General features: G+C 38.5%; 1 protein-coding gene across 1 annotated transcript in view; it reads right to left on the bottom strand.

The window, feature by feature from the left end:
- ANXA10 (annexin A10) overlaps positions 1-21,119 on the bottom strand; it is a 122,711-nt gene that overhangs the window by 28,576 nt on the left and 73,016 nt on the right. Inside the window, exon 4 of the mRNA XM_073343188.1 lies at positions 5,158-5,242. Coding sequence (XP_073199289.1) covers positions 5,158-5,242 — 85 coding nt within the window. The remainder of the gene's footprint in view (positions 1-5,157; positions 5,243-21,119) is intronic.

Raw genomic sequence — 21,119 nt, 5'->3', positions numbered from 1 at the left:
GTGAATGTAACAAATGAGATGGAAGTAGAAGAGAAAACTTGGGTAACAGCGATATGAAAATGTGTATAATAGGCTGTGTTTAAAGTGATGGTTCCCAATCACAAGGTTATTTTCAATAACTGTGAGTCTCCCAGTGGTCCTTGACTAAGGTATGGTCAGTTGACAGGTTCTGTGGGCATGACACTAGAAACAAGTCAATGGGGGACTGGAAGGAACAGTGATAGCTTTACAAAGAGCTGATTTAAAAGTTACATGATTTTTTCACCAAAAGATTTTACTTAAAAAAAAAATCCTAAATTTTTCATTTCTTGAAATTCATGAAAAAATCCATCCAGCCTGTAGCTCATCAAAAACTATGACCAACTTAAATGAAAACTTAAAATATTTCAGGATATCTTTAGTTGAAAATGGAATCTGATGAAAAATGTAATTGAAAACTCAATATCTACCAATGCTATTTGCAGACTATTTTAGGGAGATTGTACCATTCATTTAGAAACACAAAAGGATAAAGGTGGCTAGGTGTCTGGTAAGTTTTTATTTCCATCTATTTTTAAAAAGAAAAGGAATACTTGTGACACCTTAGAGACTAATCAATTTATTTGAGCATAAGCTTTCGTGAGCTACAGCTCACTTCATTGGATGCATACTGTGGAAAGTACAGAAGATCTTTTTATACACACAAACCATGAAAAAATGGGTGTTTACCACTACAAAAGGTTTTCTCTCCCCCCCCCCCCGCACCCCACTCTCCTGCTGGTAATAGCTTATCTAAAGTGATCACTCTCCTTACAATGTGTATGATAATCAAGGTGGGCCATTTCCAGCACAAATCCAGGGTTTAACAAGAACATCTGGGGGGAGGGGGGTAGGAAAAAACAAGGGGAAATAGGTTACCTTGCATAATGACTTAGCCACTCCCAGTCTCTATTCAAGCCTAAGTTAATTGGCAAACACCTAGAAGATCTCTATCAAGCATTCTTACAACTACAATACCCATCTGCGGAAGTGAAGAAACAGATTGATAGAGCCAGAAGAGTTCCCAGAAGTCACCTACTACAGGACAGACCTAACAAAGAAAATAACAGAACGCCACTAGCCGTCACCTTCAGCCCCCAACTAAAACGCCTCCAATGCATTATTAAGGATCTACTACCTATCCTGAAGGATGACCCAACACTCTCACAAATCTTGGGAGACAGGCCAGTCCTTGCCTACAGACAGCCCCCCAACCTGAAGGAAATATTCACCAGCAACCACATACCACACAACAGAACCATTAACCCAGGAACCTATCCTTGCAACAAAGCCTGTTGCCGACTGTGTCCACATATCTATTCAGGGGACACCATCACAGGGCCTAATAACATCAGCCACACTACCAGAGGCTCGTTCACCTGCACATCCACCAATGTGATATATGCCATCATGTGCCAGCAATGCCCCTCTGCCATGTACATTGGTCAAACTGGACAGTCTCTACGTAAAAGAATAAATGGACACAAATCAGATGTCAAGAATTATAACATTCATAAACCAGTCGGAGAACACTTCAATCTCTCTGGTCACGGGATTACAGACATGAAAGTTGTGATATTACAACAGAAAAACTTCAAAACCAGACTCCAGCGAGAGACTGTTGAATTGGAATTCATTTGCAAATTGGATACAATTAACTTAGGCTTGAATAGAGACTGGGAGTGGCTAAGTCATTATGCAAGGTAACCTATTTCCCCTTGTTTTTTCCTACCCCCCCCCCCCCCCCGACGTTCTTGTTAAACCCTGGATTTGTGCTGGAAATGGCCCAGTATTATCATACACATTGTAAAGGAGAGTGATCACTTTAGATAAGCTATTACCAGCAGGAGAGTGGGGTGGGGGGAGGGAAAACCTTTTGTAGTAGTAGACACTCATTTTTTCATGGTTTGTGTGTATAAAAAGATCTTCTGTACTTTCCACAGTATGCATCCAATGAAGTGAGCTGTAGCTCACGAAAGCTTATGCTCAAATAAATTGGTAAATTGGTCTCTAAGGTGCCACAAGTACTCCTTTTCTTTTTGTGAATACAGACTAACACGGCTGTTACTCTGAAATCTATTTTTAACACTTTCACTGAATCTGCGAGGGATGAAATATGAGTGTCCGCTACAATGTACCTTAGTTTTGTTACACATGATCGGACTGCTGATCATCTTCTGTGCACTTACATGAACTAGTGGTTGTTTCTTCAATAAAATTTCAGAGCATTAAAAATGGGCAAATGAGATTAGTTTGCCAAATGTAGTTTCACATTAGTAACATTAAATCCATATTAGTAACATTATCATTCAGTGTTTTCATTAATCAATTACTAGCTTTATATAACCCTTCCATAAATACTACTTTATGTAACTGACATGACGATTTTCTATATCAGCAAGTCCATTAATGAAATTGTTTTAATCGTCATGTTGCATCTGACTTGGAAAAATGGTTGATTAATAACTAGCTTCTCAAATGTCAAATAACAAAGTGTTTAAGTGAAAGTTACAGGTAACCCACAGAAGTTTTGGAATGGAAACTTTAGTGATGGGTAGCATGGTGTTAGAGGAGGATAGTCTTTAAGGTTCTTTAGCATTATTCTGAATGAATTCTTGATTTTTTGGGATTATGCAGATTTTATTGTATGAATTTTAACTCATAGGTTCTATTTTGACAAATTTGATATTAGCTGCAAGAACTATGGCCTGTATTATGTTGCCAAGTGCTGATCAGGGTAATAAAACATTCTACAGTATAACTACAAATTCTGAATAGAATGTCATCAGTCTGTAATACAGTAAATTAAGTCTTGTTTAATTGGCAGAGCACCATTTCCTCACCACATGGCAGGCTATTGGCTCTCATGAATGACATGGATGCCATTTTATTTCTCATCTGGAGTCCGATCACATGCACACTGAAGTCAATAGCAAAGGTCCCATTCCGTTCAATGATGTAGCCTCAGATTCAAGAAGTGTGCAGTTTCAAATCCAGTATATTATTTTTACTTTTCAGAGAATAGTTACTTCAGGAGGTTTGTTTATAATGAAAAATGGTTTGTCCATCCTTGAAGTTAGTGCTCAACACAGCAATTGTTTATCTCCATAAGTAACATTACTCATGTGAATACTCCCATTGTGCTCAGTGGGACTACAAATGTGAGTAATTTTACTTACATGCATAATTGTTAGCTAGACTGGGGCAACAGACTGCCAGCTCTCAGGGCAAAGGCTGTGGGGAGTAAATGGACATAGCTTCATTGAAGTCAAATTGCTTTAATTTTGTAGATAAATAGTCATGCATGAAAACAGAAGTTTGTTCCCATGTTTTTACATGATTAAGTTTAAAGTATATTAAAATGTGTTATTGCAATTTGTATTTAATAGGTGATGGACAGAATATTGTCTATTTTAATCCCAGTGAAAATATAACTCATTAAAAGTTCTTGCTTTAAAAATAGTAAAATATGAGAAACCTTAACATATAACAGCGTAATCAATCAAAAAGAAGAGGCAGATTGTACTTAATAATACTCCTTTTTGGTATTTCCTGGGACAAAGTATACATAGCTAAATGGAGGCACATACGCTCCACTGAAGAGAATGGCTGGACAGAATGCCAGATTTGGTGTTTTAAGTAGGGCTGTCATTTAATCACAGTTAACTCAAGCGATTAATGCAAAACAAATTAAAAAGGGCCTAGCCAGTGTAAAGGGGCTGAAGGGGAAACGGCCCAGGGAGAGAGACGGACAAAGGGAGAGAAGGAGGGCAGGCAGGAAGGCTGCCGTCAAAGGGTCTTGGGTCGGAAACCAGAGTAGAGGGCAGGCCTGGGTCCCTCCCTTCCCCCTTGCACTTCCACCTGGCCGTTAGGAGTGGCCATCATGGACTGCACCAGACCCCTGCCAAAAGGGGTTAGCCTTTGGGGGTGTTGTTGGCCATTGTGGCTGGGGCGAAGAGAAGGACTGCTGATAACACCAAACCCCCGGAAGTGGGTGAGACCAGAGCAGTGGGCACTGCCGGAGAGCAGTGTCCTGAAGAGGATGACTCAAGCTGAGAGCAACGCGGGTCGAGACGCCAATCTAGGGCAAGAGACAGACGGGACAGCACCGGCAGAGGGCGCTCCACATGAACTGAGCTAATTCTCAGAATGAACAGCAGGAGGCGCTGTGGTGGTGAGTCCGTACCCCGTCACAGCAATAAAGAAATTGTACTACAGTGCTTGTATGAGACGAATTGAAAAATACAATTTCTTTTGTTTATCTATTTTACAGTACAAATATTAGTAATAAAAATAATATAAAGTGAGCACTGTACACTTTGTATTCTGTGTCGTAGTTGAAATCAATATATTTGAAAACATAGAAAACATCCAAAATATTTAAATAAATGATAGTCTATTATTAACAGTACAATTAAAACTGCAATTAATTGTGATTTTTTTTAATCTCTCAATTAATCGTGATTAGTTTTTTAGTTGTTTGACAGCCATAGTTTTAATACTTGTAAAAAGCCTAGCAGGGTGAATTTGAAAGTTTCCTATGCAGACAGCTATCCTGATTAGGAAAATGTCTCAGTCAAAGATTCAGTATTCTGATCCCCAGAAATATCAACAAAACCCAAAACAAAAACCTGAAGAGAGAAAAATGCTTTGGTGAACTGCATTTTTGTCTGGTTTTTGCTTTCAGTCCATAGATTAGCAATTCCTCAAGAGGAATCAATAAGGTAATCTTGTATGGTTTTTTTCAGCAATGATTGATATTTTAAAAGCCAATATCCTTTGAGAATAGCTAATTTTAGATGTCATAATTAAGAGACTTTTCTTTTGTCTCAAGAGTGCTGGTGAAATAAAAGATAACCTTTAGGAAAAGGCAGCTTAGTACAAAAACCCCAAAAGCTTTGAATAAATTGCCATAGGCTTGTGTCTACCCTGAACATCTTCTAATTCCTTCCAATGCAATTGCACAGTTTCTTTTAATGTCAGTGATATATGATTTTTAGTTAAAAATCAATTTAAAAAATCATTGCTTATCTCTTTCCATTCTTGATGCCTGTTTCTACGATTGTTCTTGTTCTAAAGGTGTTTCCAAGGATGGGCTGAAAGAAGAGATGGCTTGGAATTGTCAGTCAGGATACACACCTATTCCCTGTAGGGCTCCCCCAAGCATCTGGGCATCTATAACTGGATTGAAATTTGGAGCTGGGAAGATTGTTCCTTGTATCTGCTAAGGGGGAAAAGAGATAGTTAGTGTTATTTGTAACTGATCATTAATTATATACAAGGTGTCATCAGCAGAATTATGAATGAACCACAAGATTTTGGAACCCTTGTTCTTATGAATAGTCCTTCCTTTAATGAGTAAAGCACTGATGCCCTCTGGAACCTATGTTTGTAATGAGTAAAGGTTGCAAGATCAGGCATCAAACCTGTTTTTTGGAACCCATTGACACTCAAAACACATACTTTAGTTTCTATGAGGTTACTAAGCAATATTCCACAAGTGACCAGTAAATAATATGATATTAATCATTGTATTCCAACCTGATTAAAGGGACACAGTCAACTTGATGATCACATTTCCACTGAAAATTGGGTTGAAAATTACCTATTATTGCAAATAGCTCTTACAGTTACTATAACACCTGAGATTAGAGAAAAGATATTTGTTTACTTTAAGTGCACAACACGCAGGTGTACAAAGAGAAAAAGGGGACAAAGGATGTTCAGACATGTTTGATGTTGGTCTCAGGCCCACCTGAAAAACATGAGGGGAAACACCTTTAGCAATTAAAAAAAAATAGAATATTGTCTGAAGGATGCTCAAACTGAAAGCAATGCTTTAAGTTAGCCACTTTCAAAAAATTCAAGCTGAGGAAAAATGAAACAAAACAGCGTCATTCAAATATAGTCGTGATGATTATAAAGGAATAGGATGCCCCGCACAGAATTCAAATAAAGATCTTCCTCTGTTTAACACAGAGTTCTAGGGTTTTGAAATTGCCTTTGGCAGTAGGAGAAAGTAAAAACACGACTGACATTCAGTTAAAATGATCTCTGTCCAGCTTTAAAATGGTAAAACATCTGGAGCAGATTTGACATACATGGTCCACTGTTTAAGAAATAGTTGGCAACTAAACAGCATCTTACAGTCATACTTAGCACAAGAAAGCCATTTTAGTTTAATTTTCTTAAGATCAAGCAGATGTTTTATTGCTTAAAAAAGCCACCAAAATATGGACATACCAGAAAAAATCATTTCAGAAGTGGAAATTTTAATTAATTCCAGTCTGTTAAATTTAACAGAGATGTTGAATCTAGCACTCACAATAGATCGGTAACCTAAGGCATGCACATGGAATTTGTTTTTAAGATTGAGTGGAAAAGATGTTTTCATAAGACTGATGTGGCTTATGGATATCTCGAGATGGATGTGAAAGATCAATGGAAACAATCTAAATCTAATTTGTCTAGGTATTTCCATAGTGTCCAGTACAAAGAAAACTTGCAGAGATTCTTTGATGTATTGTTATATAGACATCATTTATATTATAGGCAGATGCGATAGAAAATAATTACAAAATCGCATGAAACTGCTACTCCTACTTTATTCTGAAGTTATTTTTCTCAGCCTAATTCTCCAGCCTCTAAGGGAAAAGAGGTTATCCTGCAGAGATTCAGTTAGAGTGAATATACTTGTCCTGGCATATAAAATGGTTGTTTCTATTTACCCTCGAAGAAAGGTTGTAATTCAGAGGTGAAAGATTATGGTATTAATGTTCTTTCACTACACACGCCCACCTCTGAATCTCAACTCTTCCAGGGTAAATAGAAACAACCATTTCATATGCCATACAGAGGTCATACGACTAATATCAGTGAAGTATCACAGGCGTGGTTCTTTCTAAGTATTATCATCTCGGATGTGAAGTCAAAAGTGGAGGAATTGGAAGAACAGTAACAAACACGGAAGGATTAGAGGGAATGATTTATGAGGAAAGATTAAAATAACTAAGGTCCTGATGCTCTCACTGGATTTTCATGACTAATTCCTGTACCTGTATGGAACAGCATTGACCTTCGTAGGGCTTCATATGGACACAACAGTTCATGTGAATCCAGCTGCAGGATTGGGGCTTAAACATAGTCACTGTTTAGCCAAGCTATACAAAGTGAAACAATTGTCAGCAAAAATGTGAAAGGTGTGATTAAATAGGGAGGAATTGTTTGGCATGATGCAAAATATGATATCTAGTAGTAATGGAATTAAATTAAGAAAAAGGAAAGATTCCTGACAAACATCTTTTTAGGTCAATCAGTAGTCTCCCAAATGGTGGAAACCCTTTAGCAGAGACATTTAAAAGTAGACTGAACACAGTGAGAGAATAGATTGTAGGGAACAATTTCTTAGTGGACAGAAGGATGATGTCCAGAAGGTCTTCTCCATCTCTATTTGCTATGACCCATGTCCTCATGTCTGCCACTTTGCTTTGCCATGTCATTGCTTTTTTTGTCTAATGTAGGAAATGAAACATTTTCTGATGAAAGAATACAGAGTATTTCACATGTTCAAGGAAAATATCCTTTTTTCAACAGGTTTCAGAGTAGCAGGAGTGTTAGTCTGTATCTGCAAAAAGAACAGGAGTACTTGTGGCACCTTAGAGACTAACAAATTTATTAGACCATAAGCTTTCATGGGCTACAGCTCACTTCATCGGATGCTTAGAGCTTCAAGTGAGCCAACCAAAAGCTGTGGCAGACATGAAGCTATGGGTCATAGTGATTAGAGATGGATAAGACCTACTGGACACTTAGAACCATCCTTCTCTCCACAATCTATTTTCTCACTGTGTCCAGTCTACTTTTAAATGTCTCTAGCAATGGGCTTCCACCATTTGGGAGACTATTAATTTTTTTACAAATAACTTTTTCCAAAAGATATAACCTGCCAATCAGAACCGAGATGTAGTGAGCATCAATGATTTGTGCTCACAAGTACATGTTCATGAAACTCCCAAAGCAAAATGGATTTAAGTCCCTTCTGTAGAAAAGAAACAATTACTAGCATATGGCTTAGGGGTGATCATGAGCACAGAGATGGAGAGTGCATAAAGCATATGCGCTCTTGTCCAGAAAAGCACCGGAAAATATTAATTATGGATCTTTGACAACAGGCCTGATCCTTGCATATGCTAAATGTCCTCAATTGGCCTCTTAAGAGGCACTGCTCAGCTAAGTATACCAGGCCCAATGTTAGTAAGGAAAATCCAAGCCAATAAACAGCCAAACTACATTACCATAAAAATCAAAGGAACGATAATTTTAAATAGAATAGAATTACATATGTAACTTCAAGGTAACTCCTTCTAGAAAACACAGCACAAGAAAAACATTTTTAATAAAAATCCTAGAACAAAATTTGAGCAAACAGCTCTTTCCAAAATATTAAATTACCTCACACAGTACTTACCTTTGACCTTGGCTTCTATCTCACACAAATCGTAGAATCATAGAATATTAGGGTTGGAAGAGACCTCAGGAGGTCATGTAGTCCAATTCCCTGCTCAAAGCAGGACCAACACCAACTAAATCATCCCAGCTAGGGCTTTGTCAAGCCTGGCCTTAAAAACCTCTAAGGATGGAGATTCTACCACCTCCTTAGGTAACCCATTCCAGTGCTTCAACACCCTCCTAGTGAAATAGTGTTTCCAAATATCCAACCTAGACCTCCCCACTGCAAGTAGAGACCATTGCTTCTTGTTCTGTCATCTGCCACCGCTGAGAACAGCCAAGCTCCATCCTCTTTGGAACCCTCCTTCAGGTAGTTGAAGGCTGCTATCAAATCCCGCCTCACTCTTCTCTTTTGCAGACTAAAAAACCTCAGTTCCCTCAGCCTCTCCTCGTAAGTCATGTGCCCCAGCCCCCTATTAATTTTTGTTGCCCTCCACTGGACTATCTCAAATTTGTCCACATTCCTTGTCCACAAAGGTTTGTGTCACAGTCCACTTGCTGATTAGCTGGTCATTGTAGCTCTCATTTAACTTTGACTGGTTTCTCAGCAGACCCAGAATTCCACCAAAATACAGTAAATCACTGACCTGAACTTTGTGTTGCTACATATAATATTAAGGTCTCCATTAAAAACCCTGAAATACTAACAACTCAGTGGCTGGCTTTTATCTCAGAGCTAGTATTATGAAAATAAATTTAAAAAACCCCAAAGAACTGTGCTTCTTTAAGAAAGTGCCCTTCTTATTTGTAAGATGTGTATCCCCGTCCTTATAATTTGAGGCTTTGAATGTCAATTTTCTGGCAGGAACACTTTCATTACTTTATTTTCTGAAAGCCATCCTGAAGCACTTTTTGTAAGTTGGATCATTTGATACATCTAGTTTGAAATCTTTGGGGCTCCAGCATGTACTAAACTTCATTGCATCTGTTTTTTCCCCAAATCTTCATAAAATTCTGATATAGGTCTGAGCCAAACACTGTATCTGAACTTTGGACAAGTTCAGGCCTGACTCCAATGTAGTAACTATATAATAATTCCTCATTGTCTTCTGTATGTTACATTTACAAACCTTTTAGACAGGACCAAAGGATTCCAAAGAGCTTTACAATATTCACTGAAAGTTAGTCAAAGAAGAGGGATGACAACCACATTGTGGTGGACACTGGTGATTTCAAAGGACCTGACCCTCAACTGGTGTAAATGAATAACTCTGAACTAAATCCTGCCTCGGAAGTCAATGGAGCTATGCTGATTTATACTAGCTGAGGATCTGACTCTCTGTATTCTGTGGCATGTGGCAGCTTCATACTGCACCATGTTGTGGAGACATGATGGTGCATGGAGAGAAACTGGGGAAAAAGGTATTTGGAAAGGAATTCAGATCTCCATGAGTCACTATATGTTAGTGCTAGGTCATGCCTGGCCCTTGTGCAGGTGCATTTGGTGGGGAAAGAAGGAAGATTGTGGAAGGAGCTTTCACTTCTGCTTGTGGCACAATTGCAGCACTTGTTCTTGGGAAAGTGCAGAGACTACTCCCAACTAATGCCAGGGGAGCAAGCCACCCAGAAGAGAAGTAGAGGACACACCCCTACCCTTTGTGCACTTCATTTTCCTTATGCACTGAGGCAGAGGCCAGCCACAATCTGTTGCACAGTCATTTGAGAGACAGATTGGGGGTATGGCTGAGTTAAGTTAACTCCATTTTGTTATAAGAATGCAAATGTGTGATTGTAACCCACAGTTTGCATTGTAAGCATCTTTGGAAAACCAGACTAATCTTGAGAAGGGCAATCTATTCTAGACAGTGTGTGCTCACATTAGGCAGTGGGACACCTTGGAGACGACTATCGATGAGAGAGCCATCAATGTTGAATGATTATTCCCTACTAGACTAAGGGGTTTTCTACTAACAGGGCCTTTGACTGGACTCTCTACACAGAAACCTTTCTGGGAAAAGAGGGCTGGAGTTTCCTGCTCTAAGTGTCATGATATGGGTGGTCTTACCTAGTGGTCAGAGCTGGGAACAGGAACTGGGAGTCAGAGTCAAGAACCAGGCAAGGAACAAGGGCTGAGGTAGATAGGAATAGGACAAGCACAAGGTAGGAGTAGGTGTAGGGTAAGGCTAGGAACAAGGCATTGAAGAGAATGAAATTGCAGGCCACAAATATTGAATAGTTAGTAATCTGTTGCCGTTGCTGAGATTAAATGCAGACATGTGACACCTTGCAGCCAAATGGGAGGGTTGGCCAATCAGGTGAATCTGCTGAAGTCCAGCTGGGCTCATTAACCAGCCTGAGGGATGTTCTAGTTAGCCCCAAGCTCAGCTGAAGAAGCTTCTGTCCATAGTTCTTGACACTAAGCACATGGTTGGGAAAGCTGCCACCTGACTAAATATGAGAGTCATTATTTAAGAAGGCTGCTTCTCTAAGTAAGAAGCTATTCTGTCGCTATCTGTAAGCAGACCTTTCTAGGAAGAGTGAAAGTAGAAGAGACTCTGCCTAGTTTAAGAATACTACCCAGAACTCAGGATTTATAGGTAGCATGAGATCCATCTGGGGAAGTCTTGTTCAGGGCTAATTGTTATTTTTCATAGATCTGTAACTCATTTGTTTTTTTTTCTTTAAAGAGGAAATAATTGTGCCTTAAATTCTTTTGCTAAGCCTTTGTTCCTTGCTTTACAGCCATTTTGTCCATGAGGAATGTAACAAGGAAAATGGGGGAGTGGGAAACTGGGGGCTGGGGAGGGCTGAGCATTGGTTCTGGGGTCTCGATAGTTGGACTGCAGAGTTCCACTAACCAATGAGAGTGTCAGATTGCAGGGATGCATCTGCAAGACCCAGAGAAAGAAACAGTGGTCAGTTATTACCCAGACACACAGGGCCGAGAAGCCCTGGTACTGAATAATAAAATCCAAATACAATAGACTGGTGTCAGCCCAGAGAGCAGGGCTGGGCCAGTTTGTAATTCTCTAACCAAGGCAAATGGAGCAGAACAATCAGCTTTATTTTGAGGTAGGTTTTGAGAGCTTTTTGAACACCAAAAAGCAGTTAGAAAAATTACTGTTTTCCTTTGTTCAGTCTGACTGAGTTCTGCTATGTCTGCAACTAGCATACTCAGTTTTGAGTCTGTGGCTACCTGTGTTTTGTTAGTACATCATATGGGTCTTTTGATCTATTTTGTTGAGCAGAAGCAGAAGGAAAAGAACAACATACTGCACACCTTATGACTGCTCCTCCATCTGCTTGGGCTTTAGAATGGCCCAGGCAGGAGTGCTTATTCTTTCCCCTTTGTCATTTTCCTACTTTACTTTAATTTTCAAAATACACTTTGTCTAACCCATCATCAGAAAATCCTGGCCATAGCAGTGACATTTATCTGAAAGAAATATCTCCCAAGCTATAGGTGAAATAAGCCTTTAAACACACTCCAGTGAATGAAACATCCAACAGGGTTCTGAATAATTCAAGTAACAACTCCCCATCAATCAGAATGAATTATTAGACAAGGTATAACACTGGTACATCAAATTCCAACAGCTCTAAGACAGCAATCACATTACAATAACTTTTTCTGAAGATTAGTGTAAAATATTTTTCAGGACTACAGAGCACATCATAAATAACAGTGTAAGAACCTACAGAGTTACTACAATTTCCTTCTCAAAAGAGGAAACAGGTGGTGGCAAATGCCTTGAGACAGGTCATCAGCTGTGGATGATCAGCTAAGAAAAATAAGAGAAAACACTGTTCCTAATTAAAGCCACCCTAAATAGAAGAAAGGTAAAGAATTATTATATGACTACTAGGAGAACTACTAGTCCTAACGAAACAATGGTATAGGACAATTTACCTTAAACAATATTGACACCAACTGGAAACTTGACACGATCAAATTAGGTCTGAATAAAGACTGGGGGTGGCTGGGTCACTACAAAAAGTAATTTTCCCTTAGTTGATATTCACATCTTCTTGTCAACTGTTAGGAATGGGCGACATCCACCCTGATTGAATTGGCCTCGATAGCACTGACTCCCCGCTTGGTAAGGCAACTCCCATCTTTTCATGTGCTGTATATTTATACCTGCCTACTGTATTTTTTTCCTCCATGCATCTGATGAAGTGGGTTCTAGCCCACGAAAGCTTATGCCCAAATACATTTGTTAGTCTCTAAGGTGCCACAAGGACTCCTCATTATTTTTGCTGCTACAGAAAAGGAATCTTTAAAAGAGCCAGGAAAGAGAGTATCAATAGTCAAAACACTGGATTAAGAACAAAAACTAGGCCAGAGTTGCACTAATAACATCTTGCCCTTACTTCAGAGAAAGAAATGAAGTTCAAAATAAGCTTGTGAAAGTTTGACAATTAAAGTTGTTGTTCCTTTATTGTAATTCAGTACTCTTATACTTAAACCTTAAAAAGTTAAACCTAAACCTTTGATCTCCGGACTGACTAAATTTCTTTGATCTACGGAAGAATAGGTTTACTTACACCCAAACTTTCCCTGTAATTACAGTAATATGAGTTCAGTTTTAGATTGCTGAAATTGGCTTTGTGTTGATATTTGTGGCATTCAGAATAGGAAGATGTCTACTAAAATACTTGAATAATCTTGTAGGCCATTGCTGCATTAAGGTCTGCCTATTTTAGGGCCCAATCCAGTTTTCATTGAAGTCAACAGGCACATTCCCATTCCTCTCAGCAGAAGTTAGATCAGACCCTTAGTGACTCTTCATGACCCTATAGACTATTTTTAGTCTCACATAATTGAAATTTTCCTTTAGACTTTAATTATTGACAGCAGGCCAATAGTACAGCCCCAGTATTTTATCCCCAGTGTTAAATGCAACATTATCTGACCTCACTAAATTGACTATGCTTTTGCGGATTTCCACATATAAAAATAATTAGGCAGCAGTATACATGGGAAATAATTGACAGTGGTGCAGAAATATGAAACTGCTAAAATCAGAGAAATGGCAGAACAGGAGACTAATCTACAAAGATCTAAGTGATGTTCATGCTCATGGCACCTTGTGGGGCTGAATTTCACACTTACAAGACACATGTTGCCATTTGCTGTGTGCAGAAATTACATTTCATGGTGATATTAACGCTACTGCAGTAAAAATGGTCTTGCAGGTTTCTGCAAGAAAGGTGATGCCAGTGTAAATTTTAGGGGTGTTGTCACTTTATTTAATTTCTCTAAATAGACCATTATCCAACCCAGCCCATGAGCAAAACAAAATGTTTTTCAAATGACAGGATTCCTGGCTGAACGTTAAAAAGAACAGAAACACTTTTGAATCATTTAACTTTTCTGGCATTAGGGTCTGACCCAAAGCCTTTAGTTAAAGTCAGTGGATGCCTTTCTGTTGATTTCATTGGGCTTTGGATGAGGCTTTAAGGGAGCAAAAATGTCAGCCAGTGATTTCAAAATTGATCGTTTGAAGCTCTACTGAGGAAGGAAAGGAGAAGTTGGTATAAATTCTTCTTCAGACAAAATAAGTGACAGAGATGACTTCAGTAATAAATTCAATATAGAGAAACAAATAAGCAAGCCAAGCTCCTGTTGACTTCAGTGGTAGGACTGAGTTGAAAGGGAAGTATAGTATGTATTAGGAGTCCAGTTCTGCAAGGTTCTGTGCAAATTCTGTGAGATGGGTAGTTGAGAGTGCTAGACACCTTGTAGGACCAGGCCCAAACTTGACATTTGTGCTGCTCTGCCCTGAGTTGCTAATGCCCTATATATGCATTTTGATTATTAGCGCTGTTGCACTGAAGTAATTCACTTTATATGTTGTCCAGAGTTATGATACTATGAATATTGTGCTGAGTAATTCATTTATGCCTTTTCATTTTGGTAGATTAACAAAGGTATAAAACCCATGCACACTGAGTTTAGACTCATAGTCATGATTGTGATTCTTGGATAGCTATCAGACACTTCTTATATATGGACATTAAATGGGCTTCTAACTATAGTTTACACATGAGAGCTATGAAAGGGCGATTTATCTTGACTGATTATAAATCAGTCCTGGTAAGTAGATTCCTCCCCTAAATAGCTTGTATTGATACTATTCTGGGAAGGACCTCAAGATAAGTAAGCGGTTTTAGATGATTTCTCCAATATCTAAATGTACTTTCAATTTCCCAAGGGGACTCTAGTATATAAAGAAACTGAATTCATGACTGTGAACCTTTTTATTATCATCTGGAACCTGATCTATTTCATGATAACTATATCCATTCAAATAAAATCACATCAAAATTTGGCCTTAAGGAAATAGTGTTCTATAGAGTGTATTCAGAAAAGATGGGCCAGAACCTCAGCTGGTGTCAATGGAGCTACAATGATTTACATCAACTGATGATCTGCCCTCTTGTCTCAGCTTGTTTACCAGCTCCTGATTCCTCTTCCACACATCCCTACATGCTGCCGCTATCTTCTCTACTAAATATACTTCAAGCTCCCGCCATTGTCTTCATGAAAATTCTAAAATCTCACATTCAAGATGTAGTGGACACTCCCTGATTTATGCATGTTTTGTCTTACTACTGTACAGCACTGAGTACATTTATACAACTATATACATGACTGTGGGCCATATTTTCAAATCCTCTGCCCTCAGAAATACCCGTGCATGCATATACTTCACATTTACATGCATAAACCAGAACATTGCATATGCAATTACTCAAATGTGGCTTTTTGTACCTGCAGCTGCATCTAAGTGCATTTTTGAGGGTATAACTTTAGGTGCCAATTTTGGAAATGTGGTTATGCCAACAGACTAAAAATACTAGATAAGGTTCAGTGAAGGAAAAACACAAAACACATCTGCAAGGGCTTAATAAAGACTACATTGTATGCTAATTTTAAAGATATTGTTTTCACTTTGACATATTGGTCACAACATTTTGGTCTACTTATGTATTGGTTTTGCTGTAACACTGTTTGCAAAGGTAGCATTTATCATGGTTTTTCAAGTGAGAGAGAAGATGTAACAGGGGACCAAATTAGCAGAAAATCAGTTACTCCTGAGTCAAGGAGGAACATGAGGGTCATCCTGTGGAGTGTTTTAGGGCTGGGTAAGGGAATAATTTACCATTGAACTTGTGTAACTAGTCAGTAGATGGCTATCTGCTGATCTGACCCTTGCTCTATATAATTCCACATCAAGGTGATTCTATGGGGGAGTTCTCTCTCTGTCTTCTTATCCCCCACGTTAGTGGCTAGACCCACTCCAGAAACATCCCTCCATTTTCTGAGGCTGGAACATATGCAAAGTGCCCACAAGCAAAGGAACTTTCTGCTGTTTGAGCGTCCTCATCTTACCTACCCTTCTGTCCTCTCCTCCATGCTGCTTCTCACTGCCCCTCATGCTGATGTTCTATTTGTTTGTTTTATCTGAGAGACCCAATGATTTTAAAACTCTCTTATAGTCTCTTGCTGCCTCCAAATACCTGCCTGTGAAAAAACACACGGCCAGTTATCGTAATTGTGGCCTGGCTGATCACTTTATATGTGGACGTGCTCACTTGCACGTAAATGCCTGTAACTATTTGAATAAAAGATCCTTCCCAAACAGTTGTGAAAACATAAAACTAGTTTGCTTGGATGAAGTAGGAGGGGAATGAAGAAATAAGGGATGGCGCCTGAAAAGTGATTCAGAATTCGCAAAAAGTAAGCAAAACTTGTTTGCACTGTTTTCCCAGGTCTAAGTAAGAGTAAGAAAGTTACATTTTCTTCCATCAATCAAAGCTTTGAGCAGTTCAACACAAGCCTCAGTAAAGGCTGAGGCTGTAGCTATCTGCTTTCACAGTTTTTATCAAATTATGGTGTGTAAAGTTCAGACAATGCAGTCTTATGATGAAAAAAGTAATCTGAAGTGTGAACAACCTTCTAATAATATTTGTTCAGTAAGTCATACCACTGATAACAAACAATCTAAGTCAGATTTCCTTGGACTGAATGTTGAAGAATGTGAATACCTTCTAAAAAAAAATACATGCTTTAAAAGCAAGCTATGTGCTCTAGTCCTTTATGAACTAGCTATGCTTCCTCAAAGAGATCCTCTGTGGTACAGCTTTATTATTAGATAAAAATTGCTAAGTGTAGTATTGATTTATGTGAATTTATTAAATGTATTTCACCTCATTTGAAAATTATATGATGCAATAATGGAATGGAAACTTTTCAACATATCTAATTCAGTCATCCTCAAAATCCTCCTGTCTTTTTCTGATAAATGTATTTTATAAAGGACAGTGGCTGCCTTCTTATCTAATTTCTGGTAGTTTTTTCTGTTTGTGTACTATGGGAAGCCATTTCCAGTATGCAATCACAATAATGAAGTCAGATAATGTTTCTTTGTCTGGCAGGATTGCTGTTGTGAGCACTTTCTGGTTTGCATTCTTAAGCCTTGATGTATTCCAATCAAGGTAACCTTCCACCCAGGCATATACAAAAAAAAAATGATGATTGTTTTAAAACATTAATTAATTATTCTAAAAGTAATGCTAATTATGATTTTGCTTTTTGTTGTGTTCCTAAATTAATATTACATTGGGATTCCTCTAGGAAATAGTTAGGGCTAGAATGTGCCGTTAGCCCTCAGTAAAAGGTTGTGTGTAAACTGCACCAGGCCGGAACTAGCCCTGGGAGGCACTGTGACTCAGACACATCTCTGAGTCGCAATACCACCTCTGTGCAGACACATGCCTAGAATCCCGACCAGGGGTATTCTATTTCCTACCCAAGATCCATAAACCTGGAAATCCTGGAGGCCCCATCATCTCAGGCATTGGCACCCTGACAGCAGGATTGTCTGGCTATGTGGACTCTCTCCTCAGGCCTTACACTACCAGCACTCCCAGCTATCTTCGAGACACCACTGACTTCCTGAGGAAACTACAATCCATCGGTGATCTTCCTGAAAACACCATCCTGGCCACTATGGATGTAGAAGCCCTCTACACCAACATTCCACACAAAGATGGACTACAAGCTATCAGGAACAGTATCCCCGATAATGTCATGGGAAACCTGGTGGCTGACCTTTGTGACTTTGTCCTCACCCTCAACTATTTCACATTTGGGGACAATATATACCTTCAAGTCAGCGGCACTGTTATGGGTATCCGCATGGCCCCACAGTATGCCAACATTTTTATGGCTGACTTAGAACAACGCTTCCTCAGCTCTCGTCCCCTAACGCCACTACTCTGCTTGCGCTATATTGATGACATCTTCATCATCTGGACCCATGGAAAAGAAGCCCTTGAGGAATTCCACCATGATTTCAACAATTTCCATCCCACTATCAACCTCAGCCTAGACCAATCCATACAAGTGGTCCATTTCCTGGACATTACTGTGCTAATAAGCAATGCTCACATAAGCACCACCATATACTGGAAACCTACTGACTGCTATACTTATCTACATGCCTCCAGCTTCCATCCAGAATGCACCACATGATCCACTGTCTTCAGCCAAGCTCTAAGATACAACCACATTTGCTCCAATCCCTCAGACAGAGACAAACACCTACAAGATCTCTATCAAGCATTCTTAAAACTACAATACCCACCTGCTGAAGTGAAAAAACAGATTGACAGAGCCAGAAGAGTACTCAGAAGTCACCTACTAAAGGACAGGCCCAACAAAGAAAATAACAGAACGCCACTAGCTGTCACCTTCAGCCCCCAACTAAAACCTCTCCAGCACATTGTCAAAGATCTACAACGTATCTTGAAAAATGATCCCTCACTCTCACAGATCTTGGGAGACAGACCAGTCCTCGCTTACAGACAGCCCCCCCCCCCCAACCTGAAGCAAATACTCACCAACAACCACACAACAAAAACACTAACCCAGGAATCTATCCTTGCAACAAAGCCTGATGCCAACTCTGTCCACATATTTATTCAAGTGACACCACCATAGGACCTAATCACATTAGCCACGCCATCAGGGGCTTGTTCACCTGCACATCTACCAATGTGATATATGCCATCATGTGCCAGCAATGCCCCTCTGCCATGTACATTGGCCAAACTGGATAGTCTCTCCGCAAAAGAATAAATGGACACAAATCTGACATCAGAAATCATAACATTCAAAAACCGGTAGGAGAACATTTCAACCTCTCTGACTACTCAGTAGCAGACTTGAAGGTGGCAATTTTGCAACAGAAAAGCTTCAAAAACAGACTCCAAGGAGAAACTGCTGAGCTTGAATTAATATGCAAACTAGATACCATTCACTTGGGTTTGAATAGAGACTGGGAGTGGCTGGGTCATTACATATATTGAATCTATTTTCTAAATGGGCCATCTTGATTATCACTAAAAAAGTTATTTTCTCCTGCTGATAATAGCTCATCTTAATTAATTAGCCTCTTACTCCACCTTTTCATGTTCTCTGTATGTGTATTTATATATCTTCTTACTATATGTTCCATTCTATGCATACGATGAAGTGGGCTGTAGCCTACGAAAGCTTATGCTCAAATAAATGTGTTAGTCTCTAAGGTGCCATTAGTACTCCTGTTCTTTTTACGAATACCAACTCTGCTTTTTGTTCTGAAGGGAAGGAGAGTAATGTTCTACTGACATATACTAATCAAGGATCCACTTATTTCCCTCTCTTCCCACCCCACCCCAGGGAGTAAGTGTGCACACTTCAATGCAGACATGCCAATTTATACCACGAGAGAATTTGACAGTATTTTGTTCAGGGAAAGTATATGGTCAGATTTTGACACTCTCTTTCACTCTGAGTAGTACCTCACTCTTGAGCATTCCCTCTATTCCCCTGCTTGTCATAATAAGGTCAAGCTACAGTTAATCACAGTGAACAAACAGACAAAATATACAGGAATTTTAGACTATCTATTTGATAATACTGGACTGTGTTTTCAAATTATAATAAGTCCAAATAGCTGCAATATCATTAACTCTTACTAATATTATATTTAACAATCTTTAGTGATATAAACTATAAACTATTCCCTTATGCAGTAATGTAATATACTAATATTAATGCCCGGCAATACAATCAGTACATGATATTAATTACTCAAATATAATTGGACTTGTTTAATCAGAAGAAGAAAAGAAACTGAAGTTAGTGACTCCTCCAGATTAAATTAATCCTCTAGTTGTGTCAGACTGCCTAATTCTTCCTCCTTACTCTAGTAAAATGAAATACATTAATAAAGCAGTAGAAAGAAAGAATGAACCTTCAGTTCTTAAGTGGGACCTTAGGTCCAGTAATGGACTCGAGATCCCAAATCGCAGATCAAAGACAAACACATTATGGAACCCTATTCAATAATTATTTGTCTAGAGAAACAAATAAGTGCAATATAGTTTTCTAGAAAGAAATGCTTTGTCAGTGAGACTGGAATAATTTGCCTTCAGATACATAATTAAAGAAAAAATTGCAAATGCTTTCTGTATTGATTTGTAAAGCAATTGGGGATGCACACACAAAGCATTTTGGAAAAAATACACTATTCCACTAGCATTAATTATTAAAAGGTTATGAAATTCCTTAAATGGCACAATTACCCATATGCCAGGTATATGAAGCCATTTCATATTTTGCTCTCAAAAAGTATTGGGTGCATGCACCTTGGTTTCAATATATTAATCTGGCACATTTAATCAACACCACTTCCCATGATTTGTCACTTAATGGAGAGTCAGTTTTTCATTTTGGAATATTTTTCATTTTCAAAATATAAACAAATTGAATATGACTGAATACATCCCCGACAAAATAAATGCTTATAAATGACAAAAAAAATATGTACATTACATTGTAACACAGAATATACATTCATCTTCTAAAGTAAAAGATCTGAAATGTAAATATATATATGTATGAAACATAACAAAAGGCAATATTTGTCAATTCCATCAGAAGATTCAAAAGTTTTTTGTTTATTTTTAACTAACTGCGTGACAATGTATGAGTACAATAGCAATAGCACTTTACAATAGTTAAAAGCCTATACAATGTAAAATCTTATATTCCGTCTTAAATTGTTCTCAGGCCAAATCATGCCAAATTTCTATGTATTCATGCTGACTCATTCAAAGGAAAGAGACATACTTCAGAAAAGCAAAACTTTTGCTAAACCAATGTACCAGTCAGCTATTTGATTCTGCAAATAAAACTTCCATTTCTTGTTCGGGTCTTGACAAGTTTTTTGTCTAACAAATTAGTCCTAACCAAGTTTCTTGCAGGTTGTACTTATTTTGTAAGGTTACTTAAATCTGCTTTTTTTAAAAAATGGGTTAATCAAAAAGCTATAGTTCAATATAAATCATTATTGTTTAGTGATGGTACAAAATTAGACCTTGACCTCGATTTCAGAAGTAAATGGTAAAAGACACATTTTGTCTTAGATATAAATTTTTAATCCTGCCACTGCATATAAAGTGCACAAACAACATTCTCCATGTTGTCCACATTTTAGATACCACATATAAACCTTGGGCCAGATCTGTAGCTGACATAAATTGGCAGTAGATTGACTACAATGGAGGTGCGCTTATTTACACCAGCTGAGGATCTG

Source organism: Lepidochelys kempii, chromosome 4, assembly GCF_965140265.1.
Source record: "Lepidochelys kempii isolate rLepKem1 chromosome 4, rLepKem1.hap2, whole genome shotgun sequence".
In the NCBI taxonomy this organism is placed as follows: domain Eukaryota; kingdom Metazoa; phylum Chordata; order Testudines; family Cheloniidae; genus Lepidochelys; species Lepidochelys kempii.
This window is presented reverse-complemented; position numbering and strand designations above follow the sequence as displayed.